We start from the raw sequence: 15,309 nt of genomic DNA, 5'->3' as shown, positions 1-15,309 counted from the left end.
GGCAGTGAGAAGGGTTCTGACAGTCTTCCCTCAGACCTGTCAGTTTTCCCTCTGCAGGGCATCTTTTATGTAGCAGACTGCGGTGATGTTTCATTGTTCCTGGCTCATTCTGAAGTCGTACAGGCCCAGGGAGCTTGTTTGCAATCACATGGTTTTCTAGAATTTGTAAATGAGCTCTTAGACATAGAACTTCCACAAAGCCTGAATGTCATTTGTGTTTCCTTGCTTCAACAACATGCACAGACTGACTGTTGCTTATTTGAGGGCCTAGAGACTCGTATGTAAAATGATGATAACAGCTGTATTTGGTAATGACCTGGGCCGCATACCCCTGATGTATGTTTTATTCTCTTTGTTGTGCTAGGTTGCAGTTCTCAGGATAGGGATTTCCAATATGATGCCCATGGACACCATGACATTTGTTTACCTGGGTGGTCACCAGTTTTTTCTTATAAAATGGTTGGGGCCCGGGAGTGGGGGGGGTGCTAGGGTTCTGATTGGCTATTGGAGATCAGATTGGCCTTAAGGAGTAAAGCAATATTGTTTATAGCACCTTCCGCCAGCATTCATTTTATTCTGTCTTTCATTCCTCTATTGCATTATAATTTTCTAAAAAAGAAATTCCTCTTGTCTCCTATAACTCCGCTTCCCCTGGTTGTGTGTATGGCTTAGTCCTCTGTGGTGGCCATTTTGAGGCAGGCTCTGCCTCTTGCAACAGTCATTTTGTGGCTCTCCTCTCTGCCTTGGGTAACAATTCCAAAGATGCCCACATGCTCACGATGGTTAGGGACTCCGTCCTGGGCTTTCTTTGAAGTCTTTCTTCAGAAATCCCGAATGAAGCCCAACCTATGAGAAAGCCAATTCAGTTCACCAAAACAGCTGAAAGAGTCTGAGTTCCCCTTTCTAGCTTATGCTTATTTTCACAATTTAAATCCAGTTTAAGTGATGTTTCTGTAATACTTTATAAGAAGCTGTCTGGCAAAGGTAATGTTAATCTGGGTGCCAAACAAGTCCCTTCACTCACTCTCCCTCCTACTAAAACTTGTAAAAATTTCCTTCTTCCCTCGTAAGTAATCCGCAGTAATCATACCCATAGCAAGTTTTCAGCATTCTCCACTGAAAATTGTAAGTTGCAAGTATGCAACCTTTTGCAAATGGTTTTGCCTTGGAGGGCATGAGGAAGCCTCTCTGTATGTTCTGGTGCCACTTTCATTCTCTGCTGCTTGGCTCTTAAGTGTTTCTTCATTTTTGGTTTCAGGAATTTCATATCTCAGAAGACTTTAATAAGATGAATTTCATCAGGACCTACCCAGGTAATAAACCAATGAAACGGGTTACTTTGTATGTGATTTTTAATTAGAAAAAATTAGGCTGAATTGTAACCCATGTCAAATGTTTGCATAGATTATTCCTGTTTGCAAACCAAAGTAGCAGCTTGCCTCAGTCTGTTAATTGATATAATTATTTGACATAACATTTTTAAATGGAGGTACCTTTTACCACAATAATGGTAATACTGATTTTTACCATTGAAATGGGGCCAAAAAGCAAACTAAGGTTTCTCATTAGAGAATTTCTGGGTGCTTTTTTTTTTCATTTTTTGTGTATGTGCATGTATGCATGAATGCACATATAGTGACCATGTTTCCTAGGACAGTTTTTTCTCTTGCACTTCCTTTTTTTAGCATGCATGTGTGCAAACATGCTGTTAGTGTGCATCCTTGGTAAGATGGGAATGGATCTTGGTGGAGAATCCACTCTTGGTGAAGACATTTCATCATCATGTGGCCTTCTCCAGATTTTGAATTTCTCATGAGTTATGGCCAACAGTAGCAGAAAATGAAGGGAGAAGCATAATCTACCACTAACGTAATTACTTTTCTGTGCTGCTGTTTTGTAGTACAAAGATCTGTCATAGAAAATTCCCACAGGCTTTGGAAAAACCCTTCCTTTGGGCAATGCAATAAGGCTTACTCCAGTCAGAGGTGCTGGAAAATGTTTGTCTTCTGTGTACTTCTGCTTCTGTTCTTTTCAGGACAACTTTCTCAGTGGTCATGAGGATGTGGGAGGCAAGAACATCTGCACATAACACAGTGGAACGGGTATAGAATAAGCTACAGTCTTGGTCACATGCTCAAAGGGGCAGGCCTGTGGTGCTCCACGAATAAGCATTCCTTTTCTCTCACAAGGCCAAGCCAGTAGGAGCAAATCCATCTCATGACTTCTTGTCATTTTGCAGCAGGAAAGAATGTCTCTCTTTTAAAGGAGACCTTGTGTTTAGAAGTGGCAACAGAAGGCCCTTTATTCCAAAGCAGATCGTTTGTTTTTTCAATCCAGAAAAATTCTTCTCTCCTAAAACTGATTCTTATGGGAGGGAGCACAACACTCCCTGTTCTCTTTGCCCAGCTGTAATTTATTTCAACCCTGTGTAGAGAATGTGCTGGTTGTTGAAGTTGAGCTGCTGGTTTGTCTTTAATGGACAAGGAGCTTCAGATTTCTGTGTGAAGGGAATGACAAACAACAAGGAATCTTTATATAAACATACTTTGGTTTGGTGTTAAATGCAAAATAAGTCCTCAAAGGGCAGTGCAGTGCAGTCTTTTGTCATTCTGGTAGCTGTAACTAAGGGCAGTCGCTTGTTACGTGTACCTCTATAATATTTTTTCACATGACGTTTTCCTCCCAGGGCAATCCTTAAGGGTGCAGTTCTGATTGGGAGACCGGCATGGGAGAGGATAGACTAATTCACAAGTGTCAAACTCTCACCCCTCCAGATGTTATGGACTACAGTCCCCATCACCCCCTGCCAGCATCATGCTGGCAGGGGATGATGGGAACTGTAGTCCATAACATCTGGAGGGCTGGGAGTTTGACACCTATGTAATTGAACCTCCCTCACATCTGCTCCAGCCACTGAAAATCATCACCTTCCTTCAGGAACTAGTACCTTGCTTAGGGTATCTTTCCCCCTTGTGAACTTCAATAGCCGGGAAGTATATTTTAGATGAAAGCAGCTTAGGGAGAGTGGTAAGAGAACACTTCTTTTTCATTTTTTTTAAAAAATGAGCTGTGTGTATCATGTAGCTCTCTTTGTTTCCCAGAATGCCACTGATCATTGGAATCTTCTCCTATCACTTCAGAACTGAAGTTACTTTCACTGTTTTGTGCCTTTGTCTCATCCATGCAATCAAATATACGTCAGGTGGCACATGGGTGGAACAGCAGTGGGTTGCTTTCCACTGACCACCTTAATGCTATGGACTGTGCTATCGTGGAAACATGAGTGGGCTTCTGTGTTAGAGCACTGCTTTTCCGAAAGTCACGGGGAGCCGTAGAGGCCTCCTGGGAATCTGGACAGATCTTGAATTCTCCCCTCCCCCCCACTCCAATTATGCAATGTACAGGAAGGCAGCAGAGCTTACATTTCTGGTGGAGTCATAAGTATGGAGACTATCTCTTCCATTGAAGGTGTCTATGTAAATATTTTAGCTGTAAGTGGTTGTTCTGTCTATGTTTCTGCAGCTCATCAGAATCGAGTGTCTTCAGTTATCTTCTGCGTGGAAGCTGAGTGGGTTATCAGTACCGGTCATGATAAATGTGTCAGCTGGATGTGCACCAGGAGTGGAAACATGCTGGGAAGACATTATTTCACCTCCTGGGCCTCTTGTCTACAGTATCCTTCCAAGTGGATATACCATAAGAAATGTGGGGATTTTCATGTTTTCATTCAGATCACATGGCGGGCTTCATCTCTTCATCTCATCTATCTGAATTTGCTATTATCACAGAGACCATTTGATTTTTGATCTCTGCTACAGCTTCATTGGCAAGTAGCACAGCCAAATGCAACATTGCTGTAAGATTCTTGGCTAGCCAAACAGTTCACCACTTGTGCCATAAACAGTATTTACTCCAGTGCAAGACTAGGTTTTTCCAGGGATGCCATCAGAAAAAAAGAGTGATCATCTTTCATTTGCATATAAGATAGTTATGTCCTGTAAAAATTGGGGGAGGGAGGTGTATAATATTTTTTGGAGGGTTATCTACTAAATGTTAGTAGACTGTTGGTTGTGCTGTCCTTGTGTAATATTGGAATGGTAGCCTACAGCAAAGGGCCAAGTATAGGTTGGGGGTATCCTCAGATCACTAATATGAGTTTCTCAGAGGTTCCCAGTTTCTGACTAGGAGTTCTTTGTTTCATATCTGTTTTATTGCATCTGTTGGGCCATTAAGAATTTGCTGCCATTTATTTTGTATCTCACATACATACACACGCTTTGACTCATAGACAACATTTGGGGGGCCCACTTCAGTTTTAAAAAGCCGTAAAATGGACATCTCTTCTTGCTTGGCTATTGTAAAACAGTGTTCAGCTATAGATGCCATATGGATTGCCAAGAATTATAAGACAACCAGTGGGGTATCAGTCGGGGATCCTGATTTACATTGTGGCTAACTGGTTGCCTTGAAGGGCCAGCAGAGTATAAGGGCCAAGGGCTTTTCCTAGGACTGGTTTGCTGCCTTGATACATGGTAATTCCCTTGTGCTGGGAGTTTCAGCATTAACAACCTCTCCGTTCCTTTTGAGAACCAGCCATTAGAAGCTGTATTTTAGAACCAGTTCCCCATACATCCAGGGGTTTTCTTTACACTCTGCCAATGTCATTAGTTCTTGCCATGGGCCTGTGATGTCTCTCATTACTTACTAGGCAGTCTTTGTTTCCCATCAGCAAAAGAAGAGTATGAGACCCACTTACTGATGTTAAATGAGTCCATTGGAGAAATGTGATTTCAATCACGATCCTGTAGGATGAAGTAGGCACTCTTGTCTTTGAGGTCATGCCAACTGTCCGCTCTAAGAATCTAATACTGTTTCCCCAGAAGAGTGGTTGATTGCACAGGCTTTCACTTCTTCAGAGGGCCTTGGCATGACCCAGGTTGTCTTGGCATGACCCTTGTTGTTGGAGTCATTAAAAGCAAGGCAGAAATTATCATTTCATTATCAGGAGCTTCCTAAATACAAAAGGGAATGGACTGGTTAGAGAGAGTTAAGCAAATAGGCATCGCAGTAGCTATCGTGTTCTCAGTAGTAAACCATGAGGTTTCACAAACGTTGAGGGTTTCATTCATAGCTTTGGAAATGGTGCGATTAAAAGTGCACATTGATTTCGACTGGTGGAAGCAAGCCTTCATGATAAGTGGTCCACAAGTCCAGTTCAAAGTGTTGCACTGGGATACAGTTTATGCGCCTTCCCATGATTTTTGTCTTCAGGTTACTGAGCTGTGAAATAGGCCGAAGTGAAACACTACAGAAAGGACAACAGAGCCAGCTGTACTGACAGCTTCATTGGAGCACATGAGGTCTTCTTTTCCTGCTTATGAGTCCCCCAGATTCTTACAAGAGATTTTCTGGGGTGTGCTGGAGCACAGCACACATGACTTGTTGAATTAAACTTGTATTTGCCCTGTTTAGGTAACCATTTGAGAATCAGTGTTCCATGTGAAGCAATTTAGTGGTCTTTTCTTCATATTAAATTAGGATGTTTTGTTTCTAGCTAACCCTTTCTGTGTCCTGTGAACGTCCTCTTAACCAACGCCCATGGGATCCCAGCACACAACAGCATGAGACCTTATGTCTATGTTGCTCTGCAACTTGAACATAGATTTTGTTCTGTCACACAGCTGGTTAGAAGGCTCTGCTGCTTGTTAAATGGAGATCTGGAATGTGGCATGTCATTCCTTGACTTAGTTGTGCACAGATATGACTTTGAAACCCAACATGCCTTTGTTGGTGACTATTCCGGGCAGATAACACTGCTGAAGCTGGATCAGAACACATGTTCAGTTATTACAACTCTCAAGGGTCATGAAGGTAAAATTTACATTCCTTTGGTGCTAAACAAAATGCCAGTCTTTACCCTTAGGAGGCATGGATGCAGTTGAACACTTCCTCCTATTACCCTGCTTCCCTGAAAATAAGACATCCCCTGAAAATAAGACGTAGTAGAGGTTTTGCTGAAGTGCTAAGTATAAAGCATCCCCCAAAAGTAAGATGTAGCAAAGTTTTTTTTGGGAAGCATGCCCGTCGAACAGAACACCAGAGCATGCAGCTGTGGAGCGGAAAAATAAGACATTCCCTTAAAAATAAGACATAGCGCATCTTGGGGAGCAAAAATTAATATAAGACTTTCTTATATTTGAGGAAACACGGTATTATGATGCAGAATGACGCTTTGCTAAGAATGTGCTCTTTTGCCATCTTTCAACTGTACCTGCATTCTACTGTGGTGTGTGCCACCAGTTTATCTGTGGTCTTTCTCATGCAGAGTGCAAGCTACTGTTGCTAAGGGCAGGGTTTGGGAGGGTCTCTCCCTGCACTTACAGGAAGTGGGTGGCAGTAAGCCCTGTTAGAAATGATATTCTTTTCCTTCCTTGTCTTCTTATAGTACATGCTTTTCCTGTGTAAGTTGTTAGGTGCATTCTCCAGCTAGACAATTTTGGTGAGCTGAACCAGGAAAGCGCTCTGTGTGGCTCTTTGGAAAGTCACTACCTGTTGGAATAGATCATGCTGGGCTCAGTGGACCAGTTTCCCTGGCTCTGGTACAAGCAGCTTTGCATATTTGTGGGGAAAAGACCAATTTGGACTATCCAGTTTGAAGTTTTTCACATGCAAAGATTTTCTGGGATGAACTTTCATTGGGTGAAAGTTCAAACTGGGTTAATCCTGAGAAGAAATAGATAAGAGTCTGCTGGATCTGTAGGTAAACTCCAAAATGAGCTCATCTCCCTTAACTTCAGTGTATTAAACAATTTTGCCACTAGATGGCCACATTGCAAATAACTGTATCTGAGCACATTCCCATAAAAACTGATGGTTTCTAGGCCTGCTACAGAGCTGTGCGCCTTGTATTTATTCAAACAGTAACATATTTTTTTTGTGTTAAGCATATGTTAGAAGATGTTTCCTAGGCAACCAATAATCTTGGGGGATTTTTTAAGGTTACTTTATCTGGGAGACTGAGATTCAAATACCCATTCTGCCCTGGAAATGTGCTGGATGATTTTGGGTTAGTCACACTTTTTGGCCTAACATACTTCACAGGGTTGTTGTGAGTATAAAATTAAGGAGAGGAGAATGATATCAGCTTCTTTGCTTTCTCCCCATCGTGGAGAAAGATGGAGTATAAATGACATAACGTTCAGTTTCTAGAAGCGGCAAGACTCATTGCTATCCCTGTTTCATTTATTAATGTTTCCTTGGCTGTGTATAATAGTGGGTGATCTTATCAGGATTTTACTTCTTGGTGCTATGTAAGGTAGACTACTCTGAGTGTGTGGGACTGGCCCAAGGTCACCAGCAAGTTTTTGTAGCAGAGTGGGGATTTGAACTTCCAGATCTTCTTGACTAGTATACATGCTGGTTCTCAAGCATATCCGTTTGTGAAATGCCAGAAGAAAGTTTCATTTCGCTTTCTTACAGATGTCTTCTTCTTTCTTCCCAAGTCTCAGGTTTGAAGATTAAGTTCAGGACAGTACCCTGCCCTCGTTCAAAATGTTTTAAAACTGATTGTTGCAAAGAGACAGAGATCACTTAAAACAGAGGTCTGTCCCAGCTGTTATGAACTGGTTCTGCCTATCCCAGTAAACTCTGTATGTCACTTGTCTGGAATGTGCAATCTCAGCACTCTGGGCTCTTAGCTAGTAGAAGGGGATTGTGGCTAAAAGATGAGGAAGTTGATGAGGACTCACCAGTGGAAATGTGATTCAGATCCTGCTTCTTAGTGTCAGTTGAGATAGCATCCCCAAACTGGTTGTTACAGTTATATGCTGCTTTGAGTTCAGTGGGGCAGAAGGGCTTTTAAGTCCTAGATGGCTTCTTCTTCAGGCATCACTGAAGTCTAGCTCCCTTTGACTGCAGCGGTTACCAGGTGCTTTGAGATTGTTTTGTAGATCCGAGATAGCTAAGTGGAATTTACTTTCCTTTGTTGACTTGGTGGCTGCTAACAGTGAAGTGGGCCCCGTGATAAGGCGCACAGCTATACACACACGTAGAGGCTGGCACTGATTAACTGAATGCAGTTGTGCTTCTGAGAAGAATGCCAGTTTCTATGTACCTTGCCGCAGGATATAAATACTGGGCAATAAGAATTGGGTAGAAATAAAGTCAACAGCAGGGACTCTGCTGTGCAAACAATAAAATAAACTTGGATTACACAGCTGGTTTGGATAAACTCTCAGGCAAAAGAGGGTGATCATCAAGAGTAAATTTCAGAAGCTGTTGTCAGGAGCAGGTTGGAAAGTCTCCCCTATTTGAAAGCAGAAGCTAAAGGTCATGCATCGTTGTGTATGAGGGTTATTCACCAATACTGAATTCTTTTATTTCAGACAGCTCCTACCGGTACATGCATAGGTATCGTTTTTAAGTTTGTAGTGTGTTTGTAATACTAATATTGTCCATTGCTTATGAAGAAGCCTTTCCAGTAGGATTCCTCTCAATGGGCATCGTAATTTGAAGAGATCAGACTTGGCTGAGTTATACCATGTTCTGGAAAACTCAGTTTTTGCTTAGCTAGGTTTCCTCTTTCAACCTCCTCTCTTCTTGAGTGGTAAAAGAAAATGAAATGGAGTCAAGCTAGTGAAGGATTGGGTCTGACATAGACCTACCTTATTTACACACGAATCCCCCCCCCCCCCCCCCCCATCAGAGCTCTATTAGGTGGGTTGTGAGCCAACCTTTTTGTCTTCAGGTGAGTTCCACATGTCTCCATTGACAGTGCAGGAGAACTTTTCAAGTTGACACCAGCTTCTGTGCTGTGGAAATAAATTATAAATGTGTGCTAGTGGGAATATGTGGAAGAACTCTTGTTTTGCCCAGGACAGACAATTTACCATTTTCATATTGCATTAAACACTTGATTAGTTTGCTGTCATTTGTGAGGTGAAGTGTAAAGTGAAAGAGAAGGGGTGCAGGAGCTGCCGTGTGGAATCTCTGATTTTGTAGTTTGAAAGGATTATCCTGACTTCTCATTACTGGGGGACCACAAAGCTTTTGGCCTTTGTGCCTCCGCTTGTGAGTTTCTGGGACCTCTGTCTGAACACTGTGGGAAATAGGAGGCTGGACTGGATGCATTTTTAGTCTGACATAGCAAAAAAATTATGATGATTTTCTGGAGAGCATACGGGTGCTCATCCCTAAGGTTACTGATTTTCTCCCACTTTGTTGTGACAGATCCTGTGCTCACTTTTTAAGGCACCGCTTCTTGTAAATACTGTTGGGTGTGTGTAAAGTGCCATCAAGTTGCAGGCATTTTGTAGCAACCCCTGGTGAGGTTTTCAAGGCAAGTGATTAAGCAGAGGTGGTTTGCCATCACCTTCCTCTACAGAGTCTTCCTCGGAGATCTCCCTTCCAAGTACTGTCTTCTTAGCTTCTGAGATCTGATGAGATCAGGCTATATGATGCTGCCTTCCCTCCCTATAGTACTGTTTTTGTGTCAGCTTCCAGCTCTTGATGGCATGCAGGTAACACCTAAGCCACCTGTCAAGGGCCTGGGTGTGATCCCTTTCTGTGGAGGCCTAGGTCACAAATGTTTCCAGGCTGGCATTTCTTCCATCTCCGCCAGGTCAACCAACTGGTGCCCTACCTATCTTACCCTGCAGAGATCCATACAGTAGTGACCTCCAGATTGGATTACTGTAACTCACTATATGCAGGGCTGCCCCTGGGTCTGATCTAGAAGCTCCAGTTTGTTCAAAATGCAGCTTTGCAGGTTCTCATGGAGTGCACACGTTCAGCCTGTGTCCTATCAGCTGCATTGGCTCCAGGTTCCAACTCCAGTTCAAGGTTTTAGTGCTGATGTTTAAAGCCCTTATCAGCATACCTGCAAGACTGTCTCTCATAATACGTCTTCCATAGAGTATTACACTCTACCGGTAACAACTTGCTGGTAGTCCATGGCCCGAAAAGTGTCTCGCTGTCCTCAACTTGAGCCAGGACTTTTTCAGCTCTGGCCTGATTGAATTATCTGTCAAATGTGACTGGGCCCTGCGGGACATATCTTAATTCCATAGGGCCTATAAGATGGAGCTGTTCTACTAGGCTTATAGTTGAGAACAGCAATGGGGTATGGTTCCATTAATCCATCGCCCCCTTTTCCCTTCTTCCCTTCTTCTTTCACCCCTCCCTTCTGTGGTTTTCTGGGTTTAGGGCTTAGGGTTTAGGGAAAATCCAGAAACTCCATCTTGATTTAATTATGTGCCGTGATACAGGCTTTACATTACTGTATATTTTATTAGGTAAATCACTCCACTATGGCAGGGGTATGAAGTGAATAAATGATAAGTGTGTGTCACCCGCCAAGAGTCCTGCTTTGGTAAGGAAAGAGTGGTATAAAAATCTAATGATAAACTGAAAGATTGGGGAAAATAAATCTAAATTCAGCTCTTTATTTCCTTGTAACATCTTGGAAGTTTTTCTTCAGATATCTTTTTAATTAAATGGCTAAGTACAACCTGTCAGATGGTACCGTTCTGCGGGAACTGTGGCTCATGAGGTCATGTAACTACTCTCTAAGGGGCAGCTGTAGCAAGAAGAGGCACAGTATTGTTTCTGTTAGCTGGGAAGAGGTGAGTGGTCAGAAAGCAACCTGTACCTAAAACTTAACAGTCTCTGGATGCTTTGCCCATGCGTCTCACTCTTTTCTGAACCTAGGAAGTATTGCTTCCCTGTGGTGGGATCCTGCTCAGCGGTTGCTCTTCTCTGGAGCATCAGATCACAGCATAATCATGTGGGATATCGGTGGAAGGAAAGGCCGGACACTGCTGCTTCAAGGCCATCAGTATGTTGTATTTTCTTTTGCCAGCATAGGCTGTTTGTTAACTTGCTTGCTGAAATTGCACACAGGTAAAAGAATAAGCAAGCTAGCAGGCACTGGGCTACTTGGAGAAGAAATAGCTTTACCATGATAAAGAATATGCTAGTTAGTTCTCAAAGGGTGGAGAGCAGGGACTTGTGCACACTTACAGCTTTCCACACAGTTGTGTGCTTCATGGTGGGTTTTTCCCACTGTTTTCTTAGCAAAATGGGATTTTTCTGCTGTGAAGCACACCACAGCCATGTGGATCTGCCCTCCTGCCTGCCCCTCACTTCCTGGCTCTATCCCTGCCTGAGGAACTTCTGTTGTGCAGGAAGGGAAAGCTGAGTGGAGCAAGAAGACCTATAGAAAGCAAAACACATACTTTTTGTTTTCCCTTTATCTGCAACTCTGTAAGAGTTGAGCTTTTCCAGGATTTGAAAGCCACAGGGTTTCTCTCAGCTGAGGCGCAGTGAGTTTCAAGGAGGGTAAAATGTGTACATTATAAGGAGATTCCCCCCAAGGGAATGAACACTCACTGCAGAGGAGATCACAGGTGCATAAATGGCCCAAATCTAGGGCAAAATACCATCACTTGGCTTTTGATTTGGAATTCAGTTATGAATGAGCTCTGTTTTAATCAATGAATTTAAAGTTCAATTCTGCAAAATGGAGAAATGGGAAAATGGAAGCTAACAAATTAACTGGGTAGTTTAAACCCGTTGTTGTGAACTCCCCCGGCACACACTATCCTGTTCCCTTCAGGTTTACCATGTGACAGTACTGCAGGTCACACAATTTCCAAGGGCTCATTTCTCCCTCCCCCCTCTCCCCACAATACACAGTACTAGTAAATCTGTGCAGTTATATACACTTCCTTGTAAAGGTGAACAGAGTTCTTGGAAAGATTATCTGTTGGTAGTTTTCAGTACCATGATATGCCTGCAGGTTTGTACATGCATGTGAATTCCTCCTTAAAATAGATCTAACAAATGACAAGATGGGTGGTTTTGCAAGTCATCCCCAAATTGTTATCCTTAATTGAAAGATGAAGGATAAGAAAATTGCCAGGAGGAGAACAGCAATGAGACCTCCTAAACTGGCTATGAACTAGTTTGAATCTCTTTAATGTATCGTTGGCTTTGCCATATTTTCAGTGACAGTCAGTGTCACGTCAAAAGCTGTGAGGTTTGGCTCATGACATTGGGATCCTCCCTTCGTAAACCGGAAATAAAGAGCAAAAAATCACCCCACCCTCCACATGTATAATGCAGTTATGATTTTGTACCTACATTTTCTTGATGAAGCCACTTGCTTCTTAGACATTGTAACACAGAAAAACCACTTTGCTTGCAGTATTGTTTCACTAAACTTTGCTATCGCCGATGTGACCTTTCAAGTTGCATTAGAAGTCAGGAGTCTCTGCATTGCTGCTTTTCCTTAACACCCTGCACTAAAAAATGCAGTCTGTTTTTCCTTACAGTGACAAGGTGCAGGCCCTTTGCTACATCCATTTCACACGACAGCTGGTTTCCTGTTCTGCTGATGGAGGAATTGCAGTTTGGAACATGGATGTTACCAGAGAGGAGGTAGGGTGTGTCAGTAGATCAAAGGTTTTTACACAAGAGTGTTGATAAGACGATAACTCTGCCACATTTCTGCAATCTGTTGCTCATGTTGGCCCATTAACAAGCTTCCACTGAAAAGCTATCCTGGTATCAAGAGAACCTTGGAGTGACACTTGTAGAAGCCAAGCCTGGGTCAAGTTGAGTGTCTCCTTGGTTGCTGTGTTTTCAAGTAGTATTTCATGGTGGAATGACTAAAAAAACTCCTTCCAAATCTCTAGCACAGTAGTGGTGAACCTATGGCACTCCAGATGTTCATGGACTACAATTACCATCAATGGGAATTGTAGTCCATGAACATCTGGAGTGCCATAGGTTCGCCACCACGACTCTAACATCTGTGGGCTCGGCTCAGTAGTGCTTCCAGCTTTCTTCTGCATGTCTCTTGGACTGCAGAGGTCACACTGGGAACAACCACAAGCTGAAGTCATGTTCCAGAGCTTGGTTGGAAGGCACAAGATGCAGCAACATGAATTCTGGTTGGTGCCTGTATATTTTAGGCATCTTGGTACTTCAAAGTAGTTACTTTGAGGTTGTTTCACTTGATCTTTTCACTACAGAGCCACTGTATTTTCAAGCTTATTTCAGTAGCCGTGAGGGCTGAAAACATGCTTGTTAAAGCAAATCAAAGGTAACGACGAGACTTCATAGATTCCTAAAATGGCCTATAGACCACAGATTCAGTTTTATGTTACCCATTTCAACACTATTTTGCTAAAGTGAATGTATGAGGAGTGTCTCTTCTAAAGTGAGGGTTTTTGTATGTTTTTTATTAGGCAAATCTGTAAGTGTGTTCCTATAGAGCAGCCGATTAGGAAAAATTCCTGGTTTTTTTTTCCCATGTTATCTCAGCAGTCATCCCTATCAGCAGTGAGGACAAGAATAGAAGCGAATGCATATGCTGAAGATAGACCTAGCCAATGGTTTGGTTAATTGCTTTGAATGGCATCTATAGTGCTTGGAAACAAGGACGTGTGTTGAACGTCAGTTTATGACTGGAAAACGGAAGGCATAATTGTTTGACTGTGGAAGGCTTTGACTTTTCCAATTATTCAGAGTCTCTTCTTAATCATCCAAACACTGAAAAGAGGGGAGCTTCAAGCCCTGCAGCAAGCCAATAATTCAGAGGCGGCTGAGAAGGCTTCCTCATTAACAAGATGGTATCAGAAATGCCACAGCTGAGGGCAAAGTGTGGGAGGCACACGCAGATCTGGGAAGCAGCCACCAGTTCAACAACCCCCCTCCTGCACACAGCTTGACACTGAATTAGTTTAATTGTGTCTGGAGGGTGATAGGTTTTACAAGCCGCGCTTGAAGTTGAGGGACAGGGCTTTCAGGTCTCCTGGTTCAGATGAATCGTGCTAATGCTTTTCTACTGACGTTGTTGATGCAAAGCGAAAATACTTTCTTTGCAACGCTTGTGGCATTCACCTCAGCTTGGAGAGGCTTTTGTTTGTTCAAATGGAAAACAAAAATCTCTGTTGCCCACATTTCTAGGCCCCTCAGTGGTTGGAAAGTGATTCCTGTCAGAAATGTGAACAGCCTTTCTTCTGGAATATAAAACAGATGTGGGACACCAAGACCTTGGGCCTGAGGCAGGTGAGGCCATGCTTCTTGCTTGGAGAGAGGTTTCAGGGTGTGTACCAGGTTGGTCGCATGTCCTTTTGTGAAATACAGAGTGGTTGGTTTTTAATTCTACAAAAAACAGAAGTCGTCCAAGATTACACTAAGAGCCCATCTTGTCCAGCAATCCATTTCCCACTCAGGTCAGCAAGCTGCTTCCATCAGCAGAGGATAAAGGCAATAGCTTTTTCCTGTGGTTATCTGCCCCTTCCTGCAAAAACGGAAGGGTCTTTGGCATACAGTTTCAGAACATGGAATCTCCTTTTAAGCAGCCTTCCTTTCCATCAACTTTTTAGCTTAATAGTTTAATACTGCCAAAGGCCAGTTTTAAAAAAGGAGAAAAAACATACATCCATAACACCATTTATAGTCTGAGCAGAATTTCAGGTCCAAGCAGAGTACAACCATTATTAAGTAATTAACTAGTTGAATAAATATTTGACTTTCAGCTTGTTCCCTAAGTAGGACCTTACGTTTATTATAAGCTACTGCACAAAACTTTGCTACCTGCTGAGAGACGGTTACATCCTTGTCTTCTAACAAAATTTTCCCAATCTCTTGATCAAGATCCTTTGCAATTATCAAGCCGTTCTGAACAAGTAGAGGTGAAATAAAAAGCTCTCTTTCTGCCTTATGCAGTATGCAGTACAGCAAAATATATATCCATAAACTTAACTAATCCCCTGTTGAAACTGCATAAGCTTTAGGCCAGTCCTGTGTCTTATAGCAGTCAATTCCATCTGTTCGCCAGCGGGGTGTTTACTGCTGTATTCTCTCCTGCTGTAGGCCCCTTATCTCTGGAAAAGTCATCTCTTTGGGTTGCTGATCTGACAAGAAGGGATTTCTCAAAGGATAGGTCTTTAAAAATGGCCAGGATTTGGTTACATTTGGGGGGAAAACGAAATAGAAAAGTGGAGAAGAATATATTGTAAGGCAAACAGTGGATGTTGGGTGAGTTCCTAAGATTTAAAACAGTTTACTAAAGGTGAGCCTGAACGCAAAATGAGGGATTTAAACCATTCGGCTCCCATTGAATGCAGAAAGGTAAAATGTGTTTTGCAGGTTTTATAGTTCAGAGCCTGATTGGAGGCTTATATTCTGTGGTGAGTGGGGCAGCCAGAGTTTGCGGCCAGAAAGGAGAGGTGACAGGGAAATCCTTTTACTGAATTCAACCCTATCAATTTCATGAGGTGTCCCTAAGTTTCTAGGATT

At 42.6% G+C, this 15,309-nt stretch overlaps 1 protein-coding gene across 1 annotated transcript in view; it reads left to right on the top strand.

The window, feature by feature from the left end:
* The window catches only part of WDFY1 (WD repeat and FYVE domain containing 1), a 32,186-nt gene that overhangs the window by 9,614 nt on the left and 7,263 nt on the right, over positions 1-15,309 (top strand). Inside the window, exons 4-9 of the mRNA XM_048506111.1 lie at positions 1,259-1,313; positions 3,523-3,673; positions 5,759-5,871; positions 10,708-10,834; positions 12,333-12,438; positions 13,972-14,073. Coding sequence (XP_048362068.1) covers positions 1,259-1,313; positions 3,523-3,673; positions 5,759-5,871; positions 10,708-10,834; positions 12,333-12,438; positions 13,972-14,073 — 654 coding nt within the window. The remainder of the gene's footprint in view (positions 1-1,258; positions 1,314-3,522; positions 3,674-5,758; positions 5,872-10,707; positions 10,835-12,332; positions 12,439-13,971; positions 14,074-15,309) is intronic.

The sequence above is a fragment of the Sphaerodactylus townsendi genome, linkage group LG08 (genome assembly GCF_021028975.2).
Source record: "Sphaerodactylus townsendi isolate TG3544 linkage group LG08, MPM_Stown_v2.3, whole genome shotgun sequence".
Classification (NCBI taxonomy): Eukaryota; Metazoa; Chordata; class Lepidosauria; order Squamata; family Sphaerodactylidae; genus Sphaerodactylus; species Sphaerodactylus townsendi.
This window is presented reverse-complemented; position numbering and strand designations above follow the sequence as displayed.